Here is a 24,713-nt window from a genome sequence, read left to right as displayed (position 1 = left end):
GCCTTGCAGTTGTTTCCATTGTAACATACTTTTGCTCACGTTTTATAATTTCACCAAAGGAAAATAGATACAGTACAATCGCAATCGGACCTGTGGACGAAAATTCGCCATATTGTATCCTACAGTGCATTCGGCAAGGGAATGCCTACCACTTTTTGGCTGTTAGTTTTTTAAACATTTGCCTTTGGCAATTGTCTCGAGGCTTTTAGCACTTTTTGGTACAATACAAAATACATGTACTTTACTTACAAATTAGTCCAGAGCACTAGTGGGGAAGAAAACTACACATTTTCCGAACTTTTTTACTACTTGTTGGACAAGTGGACAATGGTTTAAGTTTGAGCACTGTACACCCATGCATACACTGTAACTGATTTGCAAGATTTGATTTACATGCATTAATTTTGTTATACTTTTGTTTTAAATAAAGATACCAAAACCTTTGATTGCTCATGGCAAGACATATGCATCCATCAGAGGAAAGCTCACTGTTCGTGGAGGGCCAGTGAATGGAAAGCGCGATTTTCTGTCCAGTGAAGACGTCACCATTAAAACTCCAAAGAGTTCTTATATGTTTATTCAGACAGACAAACCCATTTACAAGCCAGGACAGACAGGTATGTGTGCTATTAGTATATTGCTATCGATGCTGTTTGTATAACCACAGCAAAAATATTGTAGTTATTAATGTGCTAACTGAAGCCTAATGGGCTCCCAAAACAAGCTGGGTTCTTTTTTTTTTATACATACAGTAATAATTATTACAGTGGTACGTTCAGTATGAATTTGTCCACTGGTGGACAAAATGAATGTTTGCAATCAGATATCTTAGTTACCAATGATGTAGACCCTTCCAGAGACAAAATCTCTCAGTCTTATTTTTTCAGTCCAAGTCTACTCTACTGTGGCTGTTGCCATTGTCAAAACTCCAAAAGATACGTGTACATGTAGCAGTATCCACGGTGTAAGGAATCTGTGTAAATCCTTGTCCAGATAGTCTCTTCACATCTTACTTAAACCATCACCTCTCATTCACATCTTTCTGATAAATGTTCTGAATGTTTTACTTGTGAAAATAATATACTTATAACAATAATTATTATCATTAGCATTTGTGGAATGGGGAAAAATATTTCTGAACTGAAATTTGATAGAGGAAATACAGGTAAGCTTGAATTAAAGTTTTACTACTCTTATTTCCTAGTTAACATACGTATTGTTGGCACCGATGAAGACCTGAAGCCTCTAAAAGAAAAGGTATTATAAATTGTCTTTTTTATTTTGATGCTGTCACCCAAGCTCAAGAATGGGAGAGAACGGGTTATTAACGAATAAATGCCCGTAATAATATTGACTATTTTATTATTATTTTCATCCAAATCCATTCTCAGTGTGAATCATGTGACTGAACTGGTAAGGAAAATTGAAGTTAATAGAAAAGCCCCTCATCAGAGCAAATCAAGGAATCTCTGATGAACGAAGCCTTAGCTTTCTAGTAACCTGCCTGTGATGGTCAATTTACTTAGACCAACCCAGTTGATGGGCAGGGACAAAACACTGGTCACAGGTACCGGTAATGGTAATGGTAATGAATTTATATAGCACATTTTCTATTAACATATTCAAATGCACTTTACAAGCAAGTAATCTATGGGTAAGATCGGACATCAGCATATACAGACACCGCTGACGGCCGTTATCAGTCCATTAGTGATCTCACCCAGCACATGAATAAATGAAATGAGGCCTGACCACAACACTGGGAGCTCCATGCCCTAGTCTTTACGAATAGTGTGTGGGTTCTTTTTCGTCCAACTGGGTTTTGAACATTTAAGGGTTGTGAGACGAGGCCTACGGTCTATAGTCCTTCTCTGAGAAGACTTGAAAGTCTTAACCATTTGTGGATGTAATTACAAAGGCAACACTTTCTCCTCAGTTATTTGAAGACCCTGAGTGTTGGTCCGGCTGGAGTCGAAGTCACGACCTTTCGCATGGCACTGTTTTACCAATACAGAAACAACCCTGACCGTTTACCAATCCTAACATTAGGCCTAAGCTGGTTAGCTATAATGGTTGTTTAGGATTTTTTCTGTATTGGTAAAACAATGACCTGTGACCTTTGTTTTGTAAACCTGAAAAACGGCATTGCCTCTGTTCTCATGATCAAATAATTGATGGGTTGCAAGTTTTTCTTGCACTAGCAAGTTTGACGATCACCAGAGCAGTAGCAGCAATGAAGGGGGTACTTTCTAAAGAAACTGTGGTGCTTCGTCGGTGGGGAAGTAGTATACAAAAATTTGGTTTTATCAACAGAGTTGATAAAGTAAATTGGCCACCATACAGAGATTCTAAAAGCGGGCCATCATCGCGCCCAACAATTTAATCGACAGTCATCACTACAAACGTCACAAAAAGATAAGAATGACAGAATTCCATTCACCCTCTAGATCACTTTCCATCCTCATAATCACGCAGTCAAAAGCATCATTCTTAATAATTTTAAATTACTCCAAAATGATCCAGAGACTGGTAGAATCTTTTCACAACCTCCACTTGTTTCATTCAAACGCGACAAAAAGGTAGGCAACTTTTTAGTTAGAAGCGCGGTCAAAACTAACGAGCAACCCGGCACTTTCAAATGCACGAGCTCACGATGCAAAACTTGTCTTTTCATCGTTAACACTAGCAAGATATCGGGACCTAAGCGATCTGTTAAGATCACTGATCGTTTCACAGGTACCTCCGCAAATGTCATTTATTGCATAACCTGTACGTTATGCAATGAATTATACATTGGCGACACAGTTAGACGACTAGGTGACCGATTCCGTGAACACCTTCGCGATGTTGAGAAGAATGACAGAGATGCATCTAAGCCAGTCACTCATTATTTTAATCTCCCTAACCACTCCAAAAAACACATGGCTATCTGCGGCCTTTCCCTACATCTAGGTACGATGGAAAGCCGCAAGAATCTAGAACAAAAATTCATCTTCCAAATCGGCACCCTTAATCCTCACGGTATTAATGAACGCTTTTCATTTAACTAATATATTCCTATTTTTCACGTTGCCATGTTACCACCAATAGTGTAGCTCCTACTCCACTATAAAAAATAAACATAACCCATAATTCCTTGATTCGCTCTGACAAAGGGTCTAACGCTCGAAACGTCAGCTTTTAGAATCTCTGTACGGTGGCCAATTTACATTATCAACTCCGTTGATAAAACCAAATTTTTGTACAGTAGCAGCAATGTTGTGTTGAGATAGAGATGGATGAAGATCTTGCTGCATTGTTGATCTCAGATAATTAATGAAATAAAAAAAATTATTAATGTTCCCTAGAGCACAGCCTTGGTTCTTTATTTACAGTAGGTTAAGTAGGAGACTAGCTGCCCCTGCCCCTCCCCCTCCCCCCTGCCTGTATGATCCCAAATCACAGAGTAGGAGGGGGAGGGGAGGGGGATATCAGATGCAAACATCTTGGTAAAAAATTTAATGGCCTTAATGAATACCCTTGCTACCTGGCTGGTATTTGAGGATGTTGTGTCCATTAATTTTGTTTCTTGTTGTTTGTACATGTAATTACTTTTACCATGACTTTGATTGTTCTCAATATTATTATAATAATGACTGTCGTAAACACTTTTTTTCCATAGCTCTTAAGAGTGACTGTACTGGTAAGTACTGAATTAGAACAAAGTCTGCAATGGGAGCAGTGTGTCATGTTAAGGTGGTCATAGGTTTAACCTTGCTTAGCCAGATCAAAGCGTATGATTTGCGGCACTGTACAGCGTATGGTAAAGCAAACTATATCTGTCATGATGACAACATTATTACTGTCATTTTGCACCATGATTGGAAGCATTTTTTGATTTGCAGGGCTGAGAAATGTAAAGTGATAATTATAGAGTCAGAAATTCTTTTGAGAAGCAGCTGCTTTGCTGGCTTAATTTTTTAAATCAAGTAAACAGCATAATAACAGTTACTATTATGATGCTGTAGCAACCTTTAAGTTTTAGCCATACTTGACCAACTTGAAGAAGTAGAAATTTTTGTGCAACACCCTAAAATCTCGGTACCATTCCTGATTTTTGAGCATGACCTACCTGTACATGCAGGGATGTCATCTGGTTGAAGGTTATATCAAGGCAGTAAGTTCTCACTCTGAGCATCAAAGGGACCTGGTAACAAGATTGTTCTCAGTGTCTTGCAACACCCAGCATAATAATATTCTTCAAGATAGCAAATATGGGGAGAGAGAAGACATGCACAGCAGTACTCAAAATAGTGCTTTTACATATACTGTATTTCATTTCATGTATCAATAAATTCTAGTGGTAATTCTGTAGACAGACATATTCAATTAATTTTTTTGTTAACACATCGAGTGACTTTTAAAATTGTATAGAGAATAATATTAGTATTTGTAATTTTCTCAGTCACTTTTATTGATGGCCAAAATTCAGCCGACAATCACCCCTTTCTCAAGCGGTGATTTTCACCTGCAGCCGGCACTTAGTGACATCACTGTACACTAGCTGGTATTTAATGGGTAAGCACAATCAATACAGGTACAATTACAGCTGTACATACAGTTTATGCCACTGTGCGAATAACTTTGTTTTACTCTGTTTCATCCTTTATCTAACAGAATCCCAGTGAAGTTCGCATCATGCAATGGGAAAACCTTGATTTTGCTGTTGGTATGTAATATTCTAGTTTTACTTATTAGGGCTACATTTTTGTATTTTTGCTATCCTCTTTATAATGGAGAGAAATAAACCCGCACGAACCAAACAATATAGTGTCTGCAATCGTGCCTGTAGTTCAACAAAGATATGTTGAATCAAGTTGACTGGCTTCGCGGCTCAGTAAATATCCAACGCTAGCCACCGACACTGAGGTGAATAGTTGTTTTAGCATATACTAAAACAGTGAGATAATATACAGCACAAAAAATTTAATTGGATGTTTTCTTCACTTGTCACGGATGCAAATCGGGACGCCTTTTTTTCCCGAGTTGCTCGGAGGTAAATATTCGGAGTTTGACGAGCCAATCAGTGCGCGAGTTCAACGCTATCCACTGTTTTAGTATATACTAATTATTGTTAGTGGATGAGTTGCAAGGATCCACTAATATTCTTATGAAAAATGCCAACCACAAATTAAGTTATGAGAATAAAATTAATGAAGACTTGTGTACATGTATAATCAGAAACCCATAATATAATAATTGGGTTTGCAACATTTGTGATGTAAGTAGAACTACAGAAAGTAACATGTGCAAGTATTCATTGAATGAAGAAAGTGATTAATTTTCTTGTTTTCATATGGGGTTGAAAACTAGCACTTCACATTACACTCTAATCAGTTAAGTCTGTTCAAATATAAGTGCTACACGGCCAACGTTTGCAAAAACGTAATCCTTCCTTGTACTTGTACATGTTCATTGCCGTGACATTAACATCTTCATGCAGTTGCCACGGCCTGCTCCCGTCTGACCTTGTAGCTCAGTCGGTAGAGTGGCGGTGATCTAACCCGAAGGTCATGGGTTCAATTCCCACCCTGGTCGGAGTTTTTCTCTGTCCTTGTGTGGGCCCATTTCCATTAGTAGGGCTAATGCTCACATGGTTCATATGGGGCTGAAAACTATTATAGCACTTCAAACTACACTCTAATCAGTTAAGTCTGTTCAAATATAAGTGCTGCATGGCCAATGTTTGCAAAAACATAGTCCTTCCTTGTATTGTTATGAATGTTGAGCTCAAGCTTTATTCAAAATAATGTATCTGTATTCCCTTGACAAATACCAGTTTACAGTCATAGTGCAAGACATCAAGCATTCTCAATTCAAGCAAATCTTTGCTAATACCTCTCCTTGAGAAAGCTGGCATGATCATCTTTGGCAGCTCAGCCCAAGAATGAGCTACTGGGGGTTGTCTTTCTTTGGGATTTGAGCATCATATGCTGTGGCTATGCAGTCCAATTAATGACAGTCCCTGCTGCATCATTCTGTCACAGATGTAAATGGAGGCATGTGTGTAAGTGACTGCTGAGGTGCTCTTCTGCTGGGCTCGTTTCTCTGCTGCATGCTGGCCATGTCTCACATCGGTGTTTTAGGGATGCCTGGTGACAGGCAATTCAGTTCTTGGTCTGTTCTTCCCAGCTGTCTGAAGGGATGCAGCAGGGTTTCAGATCTCACTTGCCGGCGTCCTTGAAGTACATGGTGTAAAGGGAAGGAAAACAAACTCACCTGGCACCAGAGGCCAGTTGTCTGTACAGGACGTCCTTTGGCAGCCTGCCATCCTCCATAGGCCACACATTGAAGGATTGATGCTGAGTCAGCAGGGAGTACATGCTAGGGATTTGGCCATGCCTGCAGGATCTTGCTGTGTGGGATACAATCTTGTCAGGTGATTCCAAGGATACACTAGAGGCACCACATAATTATGGAAGGGGTTGAGCCAGCACCGTTGCCTCATGTAGGTGCTCCACATCTCACTGCTATAAAGGATGGTGTTGAGACTGCTGTCCTGGTAGGCACGGAACTTGTTGATCACTGTCAGCACTTCATTCTCCCATCCCTGCTTCGTCAGTCTGCCTTTTCCAGCCTTCTGTCAAGCTATGCGCCAAGTGAGAACTTGTATGTTGCTAATGATCAGCCCTGGGTGGGTAAAGTTATGATACTTAGTCTAGTGATCTTGATGAGGGGCAGAGCTGACATCCCACATGTAATTATTGTATGCTTGGTCTTCTTTTGGCCTATAGTGAGCCGAAAGTGCTTGTAGGCATCAGTGAAGTGGTCACCCAGTCTCTGTAGGGCATCTTCAGTGTGGGTTGAGTGTTGCATCATCAGCAAACAGCTTCTCTGTGATAACACAAATGTCATCTTGGTCCTAAAAGCATAGTTGATCCAGGTTGAATAATCTCCTGTCAGACCTTGTGTGGAGGTAGATGTTGTCTGTGGATGAGAGGGAGAGGATCCCATAAAGTGTCAGCACCAGTACACAACCCTGCGTCAGACCGCTTTTGATGGGGAAGGGGTCTGAGGAGGATGCAGAGTTTTGGGGGGCAGCTGATCTTCCTGAGGATTTCAAAATGTCTCTTCCTGCTGATCAAATCAAAGGCCTTGGTGAGATCTTTGAACGTCATGTGTGGTGGCTAGCCCTGCTCTTTGCTCTTCTCCTGGGATTGTGGAGGGAGAAGATCATGTCGGTTGTTGACCTACCTGCTCTGATGTCACACTGGGATTGTACACATGCTCTGCCAGAAGCTATGGTCTGTTGTGGAGGACATGAGCGTACTTTTTGACAACAATGCTCGAGAGTTACAGTGCAGACCAGAAATATGCGTCCTACGCAGACGCAAAACGCACGCACGTTTTTTGCGCACACGCGTTTTTAAATGCGCGTTTTTTCTTTTGTTATGCAAACTCGTATCGTAGATGTGATGTTCATTGTTCCACGAAACAATAGACAGACGATAAAATGAATATTTAATTTCTGTGATCAACTTACCAGAACATTTGAATTGAAGAGCGGTGTCAACTGATCATTGTGAGTTTTCGAAACGAACTTACAAAGTTTTAAATTCTTTCGACATTCACTGAATGAAAAATAATAAAACTCTGTTGTCATCCTGCAGCTGACCACTGATAGTTAAGTTATTTTGACCTTTCTGTTTCCGAAACTGCAGTTTGGATCGTTGTCATAGAAAATGCCAGACAACGGAGAAAATAATTATGTAGACGTAGCTTCTGACCTTTCCGCCAATTCTTCGCAATAAAAGTGATTTGCAGAAAATTTGTCGAGCTTAAGAGTTTCGGGAAACAGCGCTACTGAGGAGTTTTTGTAACATCCCAAGTTTTTCGCGAACGTCAAATACTGAGAATGGCGCCACAGAAGTCGTCATGAGATAACTGCTTTGAGGCTCCGACAAGTAAACATTTGGTTCCAGGCTCTCAAACAAAAGAAGACGACATTAGGGCCGGCGTTTTTTGTCACACAGGGTTTCACTCCGTATGCTTCCAGCCAACCCCGCGTTAATTCTCCTCCGTAAAGCTTAACTAAAGAAAGAAATTGGTGCAGAAGATATCTTAAAGGGGAGATTTTTCAACTCCGAGCGCATTCCAATGAATCTTGCTGAAGTAATACAGCTTCAATTCGCAAAAGGACACAATGCCGAGACGCCTTTTGAATGTCACGCACGCATTACAAAAATTATTTTGAAATATTCGAGAAAGTACCGGTATTACAGATGGCGTAAGTAAGTTTTGTTTGCGATTGAATATACTCCTTATTTCGTTGATTTTACTGCATTTCACTCCGCCGTTCGTCCAAGTCTTGCTCTTAGCGATATTTGTTGTTGATCGACTAACTTTACTGACCGTCGATTTCTGTTAGCAAAACCGATGTCTTTCAAATTGAAAATAGTCCTGTTTTACGTTTTAATCACAGGAAAATATTTATTCCCCTCATTATGTCATGTGTTGATGCAGCGAGAAGTGAAAGTAATTTTCAAATGTCTGAAATTAAATGTGAAGCGGAAGCGAGTGCATTGTTGACTCGAATTTCACTTGGAAGCACGCGTTATTTGAAATCAAACACTTCACTGTTGACATAGCCATTGTCTTGCGCTGAAACTAACAATAAAACTTAAACAATGAAAAGACGATGGGCCAACTCATACATACTAATTATCTTTGATGACTGCGCGTTTTTGATGCGCGTGTTACAAACGCAGACGCGTGTGCGCAATTTTCCTATGCTCGTTTCGCACGCGTTTTTTGGGAGGCATATTTCTGGTCTGCACTGTACGTCCATCTGTAGTATCTACAGTTGTTGCGGTTGCCCTAATTTTTGTACAGTGTGGTGGCATCATGCATTTCTTGCAGGTCGTCACCTTCCTCTCAGCATCTGAGAGAGAGGAACTTGTGCAGAGCCTGAAGTAAAGCAGTTTTCCATGCTTTGATGGCTTCAGGTGGTATGTTATTGCTGCCTGGTGCTTTGTCATTTGGGAGGGAGTTGATAGCTTTGATGTCATGACAAACAGTTTTCTACACAATGTATGCTGCCGAGGGCAGCGTCAGAGTCTGGCATTTTGCAGGAGTACAGCTGGGAGTAGTGCTCCACCCATCTGGCCATTTATTTCTCTCAGTCTGTTATCTTCTTCCCTGTCCACGGTAGTACATTGTATGCAGGGTATCCGAGCAGAACTCTTGACCAATGCAACAATGGAGGCATGTGCTACTCCAATTGAGGAGCAAAGCCCAGTTCAGGCTGAGGAGATCAGGGAGAGTCACTCAACCCCCCGAAAGACTAAAAGATTATGTCACTATGTAGCTGTGACAGTGACTTTGTAGTGACTGCAGTTACTGATTAATGTTGTGTTTTTACTAGTTTTCAATATACCTTAGAGGACATTGTTCACACTTATTGTTGCACTAGAGTAGCAGGTTTCAAAATGGAAAAAAGAGGGAGAATCTTGTGTTTGTGTGTACATCAGGGATCTCTCCAGTGTGGGAACCCAGTGGCTGAGGGGGCCTAGGAGAGAGGGAGCAAAAAACAGTGTGGACTAGAGGAGACTCTAGAGAGTAGAGCTTTAGTTGCCTTGTGACCCACAAGGATATTACAGAAAGAGTGGTGCAACTGCAGTTCTTTAACCCTGAATCATTAACTTTATTAATATACACATGTAGAACAACAATTGAGTGCAAATTTTAAAATTATTTAAAAAAAACAGTCATTATTATTATTAATTGGCCAAGCTCCAAGTGACATTTGTATGAACAAGTGCATAATTATGTATGATACATTATTTTGTGATTTAAAAGGAATTGCAAGTCTCAAGTTTCCATTATCAAGCCAGCCTGATTTGGGAAACTGGACGATTGAGGCATTGTACAAGGTAAACACTTTTTTTCTGGATAATTTGCCCTTAATTCTGTTCTTGTGCATTTGGGTTGCAAAGTTAAAGTGCTCAAGAAGAATTGCTGGTGATGTGGTAACATTTCCTTAAAAGACTAAATTGAATAAAAATGACGAAACCACAATGCACCAAAATTAAAATGCCAGAAACTTGAGCTGTTGGGTCAATGAAGAAATCTTAGTAAACTGTGGCATTTAAATTTGCAATGTTTCAGGGTCCATTAATTAAGCCTTTGATGATGAACTGATGAAGTAGTGTCTTGTGTTCTGGCGTTGGGGTACTAATTGGGGACACTGCAAATTGAAATGAACTCAAATTAATGCAAATCATATCAAACCTTTGATTCTATTCACTCAATAAGTAGTAGAGAGTATAATCTTATATCCAAGCTGAAGGCTACCATCAAAGTAATGTAACAAGTAGCAATGGTGGATTGACAATTTGTTTTCAAAAGGAAAGCCTTGAAAAAATGAAAGTCATTTTTTTCCTCAATATTGAGGAAAATTTGACAGGCTGATTGAAACAAAAGGACCTCTCAAATACTGGAGCTTCTTTCTAGGAAGATCAGAGAGATTCCAGGGATAACAATTACGATGATCGCAGACATGAAAATTTTAAGTGGTGCAATGAAAATTTATCATCGCTGACGCATGATCGAAGATTTGATGTTGGACTAATGAAAGAAGTAGCAATTAAGACAGAAAAAACACAAAAATATATTTGTGTAGGCAGCCAAAGAAAATCCTCAATCACCGTTGTGGGCCCTGCATGGTGGTACATGTACAGTAATAGAGTTGTACTGGCAATTCCTTGATAAAAATGCCATTATTTTTTTCATTTTTAGGATCAAACCAAGACTGAAGGATTCAAAGTGGATAAATACGGTAAATATAATATGCAAGGACAGGAATCCACAATTTAGCAGTTTTCAGTTTTATTAGATTTTGACACTTGTCTAATGATAATTATTTTAAATTTGTCTTCTTAGTCAACTGCAAACTTTCCCAGCAACTGAGAAAAATTTTGTAAATGTCTATAGTCAATTCTCTCTCTTTAATCTCTCAAGTGGTCTGCCCTTGCATGGGCAGATCTTGCACATGTAAACCATTCCCAGCACTGATCTCTATCCTGCACTGTCCTCTTTGCATGTTTACTGGAAGGATGTCCTTTGCTCGATATCATCCAGCAACGTTGCTTCTTTCTTCCTTTTGCTATTTTCCCTCAATTCCTTAATCTCCTTGATAAAAATTTACATAAGTTTTGATGCATCCAAAATAATTTGATGAACCAATTTGATTAGCCAAACAAACATGTGCAAAAAACAGACAAAGTGACATGTACATGTACACTGTATAGGAAAAAACTCTTCAGAAAAAATGGTTCACTACAAATCTCCATTGTTTTGATTTAAATCTGTCCTGGTTGTTTGAGGTGATTACTTGTAAATTACCATATCTCATTCCTATTGATACATGTACATGTATAAGAGCAGTTTTCAAATGAATGTCGAAAGTAATTTCGCGATTGCAACTGCTGTGCTTGGTGATTGGTTTAAAAATCTTGTGCCAGTTTATCAACAAATGAGACTTGCATGTGTGATTTTTTCCACGCTTTGAGCAAGTTACATGTAATTGCTACAAATTCAGATTGAGTTCATTGCTCAGTTTGCACCTGCCGTGATTGGTCAAAGTAATTACTTTGACATTAGTTTTATGACATTCAATAGGCCATATTCATGTTCTGACAGTTGCACTGGAAACGAGCACGAAGGAGAGGCTGATGCGACGGAATCTTTTCAGATGCAAATTATCCCCCCTTACCCCCACCCATGAGCCTTCATCGTATGTTTGTTACAGTCCAACCGTGAAAATATGAATAAGGTCTATTGAAAACCACTCTGTTTTCAATTAAGTTTTATACCTCAGTGATTGTTTTCATGAATTTGAATGTTTGGATTAGTCCAAATACATTAAAAAATGAAAAGAAATTAACACCCTTTATTTTTCACAAAGTGCTTCCAAAATTTGAAGTCACAATCACACCACCACCATTTGTTGCAAGGAGAGGAAACAACAATATAACAGCTACCATTTGTGCCCAGTAAGTAAAAGCTGTTAATGTGGGATACAATGCAAGGGAATTAAATTGGAGATCAAGGGTTAATGATTAGTGGTGACATTTTGACTGTGGACACCAATAATGATAATTTATACCGTAAACACTTGCAGATAAGCTGCACCGTGAATTTAGCAGCTCAAATTTTGGTAAAAAAATTTTTTGAAAGAAATCCAAAGTTGAGTCTTTAGAAGTCCGATCATCAGATTTCTTCATCCACTGTTCATCAAGCGTACAGTAAACTCACTAATATAACCTTGAAATGAAAAATACTTCTAAGTCTTACCCACAATTTTAGCACTTTAATTAATATAATGAACATTCTTCATTTCTACTACATGTAACTTTGACATTATGGTTGATCATTTTCTGGTACTTAAAGATTTCTCCATTCGGCCCAGTTTTTCCATAGATTTTTGCATTACAACAAGAATGTGAGTGGAACATTTGTAGCTTATTAACTAGGCATTAGATCGGATGCAAAGATGGAAAACTGAACACTGGAAGCAGCCTTTTTCAGATGTTCCCGCAGATATATAAGCTGCACCCCTCATTTCTAGTGACAAATTTTGGGGAAAAGGTGTGGCTTATCTGCGGGTGTTTACGGTACACATGAAAATTATCCATTCTGATTGGCTAAGAGATATGCAGTTTGCAAGTAACACAGTGAATTCGGTGCTAAAAAACAAACAAACAAACAAACCAAGCATTCTGATTGGTCAGTGATCAAAGAAAGTCACTAGATAGCCAATCAAATGCGACTGGCAGAAGGCAACCAGTTGACTATTTACAAAGTGTGGCAGAGATGATTCCAGGACAACTGGAAACAAACCAAACCAGAGGTTAGCACGAGATTTGAACCCAGGCCAACAGCATGCAAACCCAGCACACAAACCACAGGACCAGGCTGCCTTCCAAATGAGAGTAATTTTAACCGTTCGTGAGAATGTGCATGTGGCTGACACACATACAGTATTGTGCAAAAGTAATGAGGGCGTAATTCAACAAAATTCACGAATTTTGGGCCTTTTTGATCAAAACTGGTGAATCTTTGTCCAGAGCGAAAGTTCTCAGAAAATTTGCCAAATTTTCGCAATGCCTATTGTCGTTGTAGTTCACGCAAATTTTCGAGCGAAAATTTGCTCTTCCTCAATTTTCCTTCAAATTTCGAGCAAAAATTTGCCATTTTGGTGAAGTTTCTGCGTATTCCTAGCCAGCACAACACTAGAATGTATGCGATACAAAGCAGAATTTTTGCACTGGTCTCAAAAATATGGCAAATTTTCTCTCTTTGTTTTAGCGAAATGGCGCCGGAAACATCACGAAACAGCGCTAGAATGTCAGTGTTTAACACAAGTTACTTTTTTACTAATTTGCCCTTTGGGCAACTGATTTTGTTTTTTTGGTTTCCCGTGGTTTTTTTTTTCGGTTGCCCACCTTCTAAAGACCTGTTGCCCATTAAAACTAAAAGGATCAGGCTTGTAAAAATGTCAATTTTGTGTAAAATGTGTGTAATTAAAATGGATTTGACAGACCAATGCAACTCCTGCTGTGTGTCCATGGTGTTCTAGCAGCCTTCACAGTTTTGCTTTGACAAGCATAATTATCTTTAATTGATTTTCCTTTTCTGTAAGAGTTCAAGGAAGAGTCCTTGATTATTCTGGTTTTGAATTAAATGCCATTTGTGCAATGGCATGTTCTTTAAGCCTTTCAAAGCTGGTTGAAATTGTGTGACAAAAGGTAGAATTTTCTTGTGCACTTGCTTGTTCGATATCAAGGCATTGTGGCGTATTTGGCCATGCGAAAACTGGGTTCCATGCATTGTAACAAACATTCTATACTTATCGCTTGGAGAAAGATGGCGGCTGCGAACATGTTCCTCCTTCCAATCAGTTTTGAAGTTTCTACCAAATATGTTTAATGGAAAAATAAATACTAACAACAAAGAGATGTGATGTTGCATGTTTATTTTTTTATCGTTTTGCGGTGACTACGCCAGAATATTATTACAAGTCACTTTCTTCGTTGCAAATCAAATTGTTCCGCAAAACTTATATTAGTCAAACAAAAATTCTGATTGTCCGATCGGGCAAGTCTTAAAGTTGTTTTACTTGCCCTCAGATCTATTAATTTTCGTTTGCCCTGGGCAATCGGGCAAGCATTAGCATCAAACAATGCAGGTACATGTAAAACCGAAAAACCAAACTATATAAAGGCCAATGCTCCCCTCAATATAGTCTTTGTAAACCTGTGGAATGTGACCTGTGTTTTAGACCCACCATTGTAACAATCATGTTGGTCATTGGAAGAACATAGTATTAGATTATTCCACAAAGAGGAATTCCCCTTTTTTTATTGTAGGTACTCATATGGTCAGCCGGTAAAAGGAAAGGTGTCAGTTATCTTTGCATTAAAGTCAGGGCATAATAATAGGATAAAATGTCAAACAACAGTGAAAGACAAGGTAACATTTAAACTAAAATGTACATTGTAACTAATTACAATGTAGAATAACATTAAAATGAGAATTGTAAAATCAACCTCATGTATGCACATTACATAGATTCAAAGTTGTCACTTTCAGAGGTTTTTACGTTCAAGATGAAAAAAAAAAATTAAAGGTTCCAAATTGTAGACAGGTAGGTTACAATAACTTTCTTGATTTTGCTGCTCATGGGTTGAAAAAGTAGAATGAGATTTTTAAGGCAATCTCTAATCACTGGTCGGAGCTTGGGGAGGGGTGCTGAAATAGTACACAACTTGTGTTCCAACCAGACTGTGTCTGGAAAATGAGAGGCTGGCAGAGAAATAATTTGGCATGTAATCTTAAGAAGCAACATGCAAAGCAAAATAAGATTAAGTATCAATGTGACAAAATTAGTCATGGACCTCGCATTATTATTACTTGTACATGACTATATATACATGTAGATGTGCCTTAATTAAAACCATGTTTTTTGCAATAGACTTGCCTGTATATATTTTCAACCACAATGACCTCAATACCTTCAAGTTAAATTGCCTAAATTACATGCATTCCAGCACTTTCTCAATTTTCTCGTGTCTTAATGTCTGTTCCTTATGTTTTGTGTTAAATGTGGTAGCTGCTAGATATCAGTGAACAAACATTGACTCTGATTGGCGTAAATGGGGCAGCAGTGCCTTGCGTTAGTTTAGCCTGTGCAACTTTCGGTGATTGGGTGACAAAAGAACCTCACCTATCCCCCCAGCACTACATGTACGAGCTGAATGCAAAACAGCACATGGTGGGTCAGACAAGAGTATCGGTTTAATAGCAGGCCGTGTATTCAAAAGGCAATCCAGCCAACAAGCTTGGGGAAAGTCACTGCGCAGACTTAACCACACCGCACAGGAGTGACCCAAGTTTATTTGAGTGCATGTAACAATTAGGCCCCAACCTCAACTCCAAAGGGAGTGAGGGATGGAAGGAGGGAAAAATCGTAAGCCACGAGAATGTATGGAGTGCTAACTTTGCTAAACAACAGAACATAAAGTGGCATAAAGTTGGAAGAGCTGTTCTACAAATGAACTTAGTGTTCCACATGGCAACTCTTAGCCACGAATAGTGCTTTGAAAAAAGCGCTAATGCTGTGGATTGTACTAACCTGCTAGTGACAACAAAGCCGTAAAGTTCAGAGCTAGAATACAATAAATCCTTAGTGCTTGCTGACCCTGGAAACTGGACTGTGCAATTGCTTTATTGAAAATAGAGCTACCTTGAAAGGGTTACAGATATAATAGCGTCATGATCCATTCACTACGTTTTGGTTACGTGATTGTAAAATTATTGCCCTAGATGTATTTGTTTTTATTGCAAGTACCTGGATCCTGTCATTTTAAAACTTTGACATAACAAATTACAGCAGTTATCACTTGATAAAGATTCAGTGATGGAATTGAATGCTCATTTTCCTGAAAAACTCTTAATCCTGAACTTTGTAACTTGCTCAGAACTATGTGTATTGTGGGCAACCTTAATTAATTTGATTTAATCTTACCCAAAGGCTATACTTGCGTGGCCGTTTTTATGATTAAACTTACTTAATTGTTGTTATTTTATTCTTTTTTTTTGCTTAGATCAATGGCTGCAAAGACATCTCCACCAATCCAGGCCTCCTATGCCTTTCTACAAGAGACTTTACGCACAGTTACATGTATAAGCCCAAAATTACCATTAAGGCTACAGTGAAAGAGACAGCAACCAATATCTCCCTAAATGCCACTGAAACAGAAACAGAGGTTGTTCATGAAACTACCAAATTGAAGTTTCTTTCCTCAACTCCCACAAGCTTTAAACGAGGCATGCCATTTACTGGACAGGTACATGTAACTTTGTCATGCTGAATGGTACTGCAGAAAGCTAATATCATATTGATCTTTTGTACAAAAGTACTGTAAACTCAAACACAAGAACTGGGGATTTCATATTCACGCTCAAACCAGTTTCAACTGTTTCACTTAATGGCAAATGTTATGATACCAAATGAAACATCATTCAATAATAATAATTGCTTAACAAGATGACAATTGATCCATCAACCCACATTTTTTATTCCTGAGAGGTTATTAGTAGGCTAATCATACCATAACATTGCCTTATGTGTTCAACAGACTGGTAGAGTTAATCCTTTATTACGAGATTCCCTCCAAATTGTGTGCTCTGGTACCTGCAGAAGGAACTCAAAAATCCCTTCTCAGGAAACTTGAAGCATGAACCAGTATGAAGCATGAGACAGAAGCATGAAGAAGCGAGATGTGTAAATCACCAGTTCAAAGTAGACATGGGTCAGGTTTACCCTAACATGAGAGAAGTATTAGACAAGAATAAAGAAAATGAGCACCCAAAGTACGGAAATGCGGAAAGAAGAATGTTTGATAATATTGAAGATGCGAGTAGTTTTTGGATACAGCTCTGGAAAAGTCAAGAGATGGGGAAACAAGGAGATAAGATCTTCAATTTATAGCCAAATTCCTCCTCTATCAGAGAAGGCCTGGGAGCTAGACGCCATGGAAGCTGCAAAGGTACAAGCAAGGAAAAAGAACTGGAGTGCCCCTGGCCCAAATAAGCTGACCAATTTCTGGTGGAAAAATGCACAAGTGCTTCATAAAGGCATGGCTATGTTGTTTCAAACCATCGCGAATACCAACGTACATGTAGATTATCCAGCCTGGTTCTCCAAAGGCAAAACCACATTACATGTACTCCCTAAACCCGGAGAATGCCGATCACCTGTTTAAATGCTCTGTATAAGTGGTTCATGTTGTGTTTGTTAGGACCTGCCAATGAATGTCTAGAGACACACCGTTTGATGGATGGAGCCCAGAGGGGCGCGCATGCAGGATGTAGGAGAACTATAGACAATTTACTGGTTGACAGAACTGTGACCCTAGATTGTCATTGGCGAACGCATAACCTGGATATGGCGTGGATCGACACCAAGAAGGTGTACGACTCGGGTAGACCATGGTTGGCTGGAGATGATGATTCTGCATAGGTTTCCTGTTTGGTTGTCAAGGACGGTAGAGAAGTTAAGCAAGAGCTGGAACACAAGGGAGGTGGCAACTACAAAGCAAGGGCGTGAGACTTTTGAGCCAATTAGGTTTGTCAAAGGCCTACCCCAGGGTGACACCCTTTGCACCAGGCTCTTCACAGTCTGTTTGAACCCCATTGCATTGAAGATCAGCACCAGAAAGGGCTATAAACTATCTAAGCTCATTAGTGTAAAGGTAACAGACCTCTTGTATATCAATGATCTAAAGAACGCGATGGAGGATTTTGAACTCCAGTGGGACCCCAAAAAGTGTGTGGTCATCCATGTACAAAGGGGGGGGGGGAGGGGGAGGGGCATATACCCATCTCCATGATGTTTCAGGGCCAAGGGTGATGAGAATACCTGTGTTCCCGACCTCGAAGAGGGCAATCAGTGTAAGTTCCTGGGTGTCTTAGAAACGTTGAGGCAAGAAGAGACAATTTCATTGGAGTGCGCAGCTAAGGAGTTTCCTCACAGAATGTCTTCCATCTGGTCAAGTCCCTTGTCTGATCACAACCGTGTAACAGCCTGGAACCAATTTGCATTTACTTGCCAGTGTTAGGCTACCTAATGTGGACATAACAATGGGCAGTGACAGAGCTTAAAAAGGTCAAGAGAGAAGCTCGCAAGAAAATTGTTAAGAATGGTGGGAAACATCCCAGTGGTTCAACTGCCATCCCATACATACCAAGAGAGAGGGGAGATAGAGGCCTGCACTCGATCGAGGAGGAGCACAAGGTGATGAAGATAAAGGCCGTAGAGAAGTTATATAGAAATGGTGACCCAGCAATGGTGATGGTCTGTGAGTCTGAAAAGAGAGCGGAGAAGTTAGGTCATAGCATGTTTGTTAGCAAAGTATGCAGAGGAGATGGGCCTCCAGTTGCAGCTTGAGTACCCAAATCCAACCTGCATAAAGCATGATGGTGGAAAGGTGATAACAGCAGAGAAACTGAATGCAGAGCTGAGAAGGTGTTTGGAGCAGAGGTCACGGAATGTGGTGCCTGGATGTGGTCACTGGATGTAGTGCCTGAACAGAACTGGCAGGGGAAACTAACCTGCGCGAGAAGTGAAGACGAGAGCTGTAACTTTGATGGCTGTTTCTTGTTGCTAAGTGGTTTGAAACAATTTCCAACACATAGAGTGCCAGGGATGTTTGAGCTTTACGAACAGTTATTACATGTACCTATGAAGCTGTATGCTTGCTAGAAAATGCATGCAGATGCAACGGGAGAGGTGATGTCTAGGCTATGCAATAAGGCCCCCGAAAGCGTTGCTCATGTCCTGGCTGGCTGTACCGCCCTTGCACAGAAGAAGTACATGACCCGACATAACGCAGCCCTGAAGATAGTCATTCTTGAGATTCTGCAAGACATACAGTAGGCCTTTTAGACCCAGTGCCACCTTGGTACTCGCCACTGTAACTGGAGCCAGTGTGTATGTACAAATCGAACAATGCGCAAACATTCTGAGATGTCCCCCTATTTGCAGAGCACCCAGAAGTTAGAGCCAACAGAGTGGATGCTCGTATTATCAACCACAAGTCATCACGCTTGAGATGTATTGCTCATGGGTTACAAACCGTGAGAAAAGGAAGGAGGAGGAAACCACGCAATATGGACTGCTCCATTGGGAATTAAAGCAGAAGTACCAAGGATATGAAGTGAAACAATATAATAATATTATCATAATGGACTTATTGGGGGGATGATGCCGAGACTTAGAAGTCAAGCTGAAGGATCTGGTCACAAGTAAGAGTAAGGGAGTTCTTTATAACATGCAGAAGGCTGTACTCTCAGGGACACTAGACAACCCTCTGACGTTTAAAGTCGCGACGTGAACAGTGAATACCACACTTAAATTTATTAATTAACTCTCTTTCTTCAACAGCTTTTGGACTTTTAAAGTTATGATGTAATCGTCAATGGATTTCTATAGCCGAATAAGTAATAAATTATATTTAAGAGAATTCAAAACTTTATGATTACCGTTTTAAATTTTAGATGTCTTAAATAGATAATCTTTCTTTCTTCTCTTTTTGATCGAAGTATTATTAATAGAGTTAGTTTTTAATACATATTCTTATGTTGTCACTATAGTTAATGGGCTAAGCTCACATGCCTCTTCATACTATTTTAACTGTATATTGCATACAAAAGTTTTAGCCGATATAATAATTCTGGCCTTGTTTTGAACAGCACATATATCTCTCTGATCTGGGAGGGAGCTGAGATGTAATATAGAAGACACAGCAAGAATTGAGAGCTGGAGAGAATAATAATAATAATAATAATAGTAATAATAATAATAATAATAATAATAATAATAATAATAATAATAATAATAATAATTGAGGAGGATGTGGGAAGTGAAAACCAAAGTCGTACCAATTGTATTGGGGGCTTTAGAAACAGGGCCATTGCGACTGAAGGGCAACTTAAAGGGCATACTGTAGGAGTAGACACATCAATTACCTTAATCCAGAAGTCTGCATTGCTAGGATCAGCAAGGATACTAAGAAAAGTATTGGAAATGTAAAGGACTGGGAAAAAAAACATTTTGGTGTTCATTAGCAACTTGTTGTTGCCTGACACCACAAATTTACCAGCTGTTAAAAACTTAAGCTGAGCAGTATGACTATGAAATAATAATAATAATAATAATAATAATAATAATAATGATAATATTTGTTATTATTAAATGTTTATTACTGGTTTGATTAAGCAAGTTACCCATAATATTATTATGAATTCACTTGATTGCTTTTATTATGCATGAAATCAAACCAAAGTGAATATATAAATAATCATAAAAAAGGTATTTTCCTGTACAAGGAATTGTGAACCCTCTTCAGGTAAAGAGGGCACAAAAATAAAAATAAAAAAAGACTGGAGATTTTCTTATTCTTTCCTTCCTGGTTTATTAGGTTCAAGCAACTCTGATTGATGGAAGCCCATTGAAAGGAGAGTCTGTTGAGATCTCTGTTAGGGCTAAAAAGCGAAGCCAATACTGTAGGTGGTATAAAAGTGACTGGCAATGGGGCATGCAATGCAAAGAGGTTTTTCGCAAGAGCTTCACTGTTCCCGCTAATGGAATAATAAATTTTGTGGTTCCTGGTTCACAGATTTCCATGGAGACTTCATCCATGCAATTGAAGGTTTGTTGACAAACAGTCATTGAGTATCTTAAGCGGAATTGTGGTTGTCATCAATCAGTAGTTTGGAGTCTGATCAGATGAGAATCCAATCTAAATAAACCCTCTCACAATGAAAACAATTTGGTGCAATGGATACTGTAGGTATTATTTTGGCAACGGAATACAAGCTATCAACGCATCGGCAAGTGCACGCGTCCACATGTCACAGACAAAATTAATGACCAACACACCTTTGATATTATAATTATTGTCCAACACACTACCAAGTCAGCAGCCAATGCACTCCAAAGCAGAAAATTCTCAAGCAATCATTGTAATTACTTATCTTGATGGAACAGAGAACCACATGATTTGTACAAACAAGCACTATTTTTTGAAAGCTTTATGTTAATGACAGGCCAGTGATTCTTTGTCAAAATTATTCTTGGCCATATGAAGTTTTGCTACAATACACTACCTATATTGTCTTGTATAGTGATTTAGTATGCTAATTCCTAGTCTCTTGTTTACCAATTTCTTTTATTCAATAATTCTTGGCACCTACTGTGTAGGTTATGTATAGTTTTTTTTAAAAGGAGGAATGGAAGATTATGCAGAGGTAATGCACTTGAAATGGTTACCAAAAAATATTGGTCAGCGGTCAGCAAAGATGGCCGATGTTTTTCAGCTCTGCTGTAAAGAGCTATAATTAGTGTTAATGGGCACTAATTAGTTTTTACTATATCGTGCCCTTCTCCATTTTATTTCTTATACTTAAATTAATTAATACTCTGTTTCTCTGTTGGAGAAAATATTAAAAATAAAAAATAAATAATTATTTAATCAGTTGGTACTGTTCCTAAAATGTGTTAATTCATTGTCATTTTATTGAATATGTGTCCCAAGGACACACATACAGTCTATTAATCCCCTGCCTTGATTTAAGCACTCTTGGTGGAAACTGTTATGTTTGTGATATATGATAACTTAAATATCTGCTGTACTTGAAGCTTTTCGTTTTTGCATCATTAATATTTAGGCTTCGTACAAGAGTTCCTCAGTAACTTTCTCTGTTGAAAAGCCTTGGTTCTCTCCAAGTCAAAGCTACATTGAAATGGCAAAGTTCACCTCCCCTCAAGTGGTGAGAATTCAGTTATTATCATTGTAGTTATTGTTGTTGTAAAGTGTAGTAGACAAATTTGATGTGTCCTCATGGACAGGACGCTTGTTTCAAATATTCAAATATAAGTTTCAAATATATTTACTGTAAGTCAATGACAGGCAATCAGATCAACATATTTGATCAATGGATTGGTCATTATGTCACTGACAAAACATCAGTGACAGTTTGCACTGGTCAACTCTCTGCCAATCCATTTAACTGTACACTACCAACTTTGCAGCTGAAGTGCTACTCGTGCCCATGCAAGCATACATTACCCATGCTTTGACTGGCGTACTAGTAGAAAGAATTTTCAGTTTTGCTGCATTTAAACAGGAGATATGTTACTTGTAGAGACTAATAGCTAATGAAAAAATGTCATAATACAAACCAACTGACCATTGTCATGCACAAAAAATAATTTTGTGCTCTGGCCATCCCCAAAAGAAGAAAGAAGAAAGAATAATAATTCTGAAGTCTCTCAAACAATCCTGTGTTGTTTGAAGAGCTTTTTGCCAGGTTACTGGTAATCTGGGAAAAAATACAACTTAAAGGTCTGGACTTGTTTTTCAGGTTGGATCGACTGCCAAAGTGATGTTTGAATTCACAGCCAACACAAGAACAGAACATATCACTTTCCATTACCAAGTAAGAGCCAGGAAAAAATTTATGGTATTTTTGATTTATCTGCTGAAAGGAAAGACAAAATATTTGTCAAGGATTTGTAATCAGGGATCAGTCATTTTTCTTGGCTTCTGACTCTTCTTTCTTCAAGCAAGCAACCCTGCATTTGGTTGGAAGGCATTATTGCCAGCAATCGCAAAGGGAATAATCTCTATCATGTGTGGGTCGTGAGAAAACTAAACCCCAAACAGTAACAGTAATTAGTTTGTGGTTCACTGAACTTTATTGTGATTGGTTAATACACAACTGACCTGTCAGAATGAATGAAAGTGGTTTTTTTTTTTACTCTCTTGCTATTATGGTTCACAATAACATATATTATTTCCACAACAACAGTAACAAATTATTTATGTAGTGATGGATGTACTGTACCTGTCAAATGTTTCTCCCAACTAAAAGGCTTGATTTACCAAAGTACTCAAAATGTTAGAAAAAAGACACATGCAATTCCCTCGCTGAATTATATGACGCAAACAAAAGCTGATAGAAATGGAAACAACGGAAAATTGGTTGGCCATTCCGGTGTCAGTCCGCCTCGTTCTGGCATATTCCTGTTTATTCCTGTATAATTATTCTGTTCCATGAAGTTCCGTTCCTGTGTTTAGTTGCACCCATGTTGGGGGAAGTTCAGGTGTATGACAGGTGTACCCCATGTAACCTGCAAAGCAGGCGTATTTTGTTTTGGTAAGAACTAATGGCCGACATCTTGGATAATAGCAAGACTAACAGAGGCCTGAGGCCAGTCAAAAAAAATGCACTCAGTGAGAGGAGGACAGTATGAAATGGTAGTGGGGGAAGGGGAAGGGGAGAGAAATACACCTGCACGCACTAACTGTTTGCCTCTCCGCCCCTTTCCCCTCCCCTCGTGTCTATCCTTTACCGGCTGTGTGCTTTCAAAATGGTGGCCCATTATGAACTTTAAACCTTGAAAAAGCATCCGCCTGCCAAATGCCATGCTGTTAGTCTCACTCTGTGAACAGGCTCTCCACTGGGTCGCCTTGAAATCTTGCTTGTGGATGTACTGTTCGTGTAATTTCTCTTTTGCTAACCACAAACACTTGTACAGTATACTGGCTAGTGATTATACTCAGCTAAACCTCTTTCAAGCTTCTGTAAATCACTTAAGAGTTAAGGAATTACGACTTGAACCATTTACAATAATTACTTATAATGATTTGCAATTACAATAATATTATTTAATTGTCAATTTACAATTATAATAATTATTGAAAAAAAAATTATTATAATTATTATCATTGTAGTTGGGAAATTTTGTTCTATCAAATGAGTTGATCTGCATGTACCGGTAAGTTATTTGACCAAAATAGAGTTAACAAGGGCAAGTTCTCCAAAGTTGCATGTAAGTTTTCTACTCTTGCTCAGGGGGTAGATTTACTTTTATATTTAAACCCCCTTAATATAGAACTCAATTTCTGTTCTTCACTCAACCACTGTCAATGCAGTCCCACTGACTTTGTTGCAACTAAACCTGTTTCTTATACCTTAATCATTCCAAGCTGACTTTTTAGGCTTAATTATAATATTATACTAAACTGAGAAACTTATTGATTGAGAATCTTTTTCATTTAGTGTATTTTTATCTTAAGGTATTTAGTCGTGGATTGCTGGTTGCACAAGGAAGAAAATTTCAGCGTGTTGAACACAACATAACAAAATCCAGGAAGGAACCAATCGTAGGCCACAGCTTCATTGAGTTTCTTGTGACCCACAAGATGGTACCATCATGTCGCATCTTGCTGTTTTATGTGAGAGTTGACAGCGAAACTGTTGCTGCAAACATGGAGATGGAGGTTGAAGGCACTCTAGAAAATGAGGTACATGATTATTTTAAGCAGCTCTTCCTTTGACAATCAAGTTAAAAGGTGCCTACAGTAAATCCGAATATTTTTTCTTGCAAATAAATCTTACTCAGAAAAAAAATTAGTAATTATATTGACCATTATTTTTAATCTCCACATCTGCTTTTTTTTTTCATGCTGTACAAAAGATCATTCACATAGCAGTTATTTGACCTGTGTCACCAGGCTAGCAAAAAGGCATGAGTCTTCTCCTAATTTAGTGTTTTTGTCACCAATTTTTTTTTAAAGAACAAAGCAATTTTGTGACATCTGTAG

At 38.8% G+C, this 24,713-nt stretch overlaps 1 protein-coding gene across 1 annotated transcript in view; it reads left to right on the top strand.

Moving 5' to 3' along the window:
* Positions 1-24,713, top strand: part of LOC137992457 (alpha-2-macroglobulin-like) — a 103,742-nt gene that overhangs the window by 22,806 nt on the left and 56,223 nt on the right. Inside the window, exons 3-15 of the mRNA XM_068837803.1 lie at positions 431-617; positions 1,205-1,257; positions 3,662-3,682; positions 4,657-4,708; positions 9,838-9,911; positions 10,777-10,816; positions 11,945-12,032; positions 14,409-14,511; positions 16,146-16,388; positions 20,523-20,753; positions 21,772-21,873; positions 22,468-22,542; positions 24,186-24,413. Of these exons, the coding sequence (XP_068693904.1) occupies positions 431-617; positions 1,205-1,257; positions 3,662-3,682; positions 4,657-4,708; positions 9,838-9,911; positions 10,777-10,816; positions 11,945-12,032; positions 14,409-14,511; positions 16,146-16,388; positions 20,523-20,753; positions 21,772-21,873; positions 22,468-22,542; positions 24,186-24,413 (1,497 nt within the window). The remainder of the gene's footprint in view (positions 1-430; positions 618-1,204; positions 1,258-3,661; positions 3,683-4,656; positions 4,709-9,837; positions 9,912-10,776; positions 10,817-11,944; positions 12,033-14,408; positions 14,512-16,145; positions 16,389-20,522; positions 20,754-21,771; positions 21,874-22,467; positions 22,543-24,185; positions 24,414-24,713) is intronic.

Source organism: Montipora foliosa, chromosome 2, assembly GCF_036669935.1.
Source record: "Montipora foliosa isolate CH-2021 chromosome 2, ASM3666993v2, whole genome shotgun sequence".
Lineage (NCBI taxonomy): Eukaryota > Metazoa > Cnidaria > Anthozoa > Scleractinia > Acroporidae > Montipora > Montipora foliosa.
Note: the sequence above shows the minus strand (reverse complement) of the source record. Positions and strands in the feature narration are given on the sequence as shown.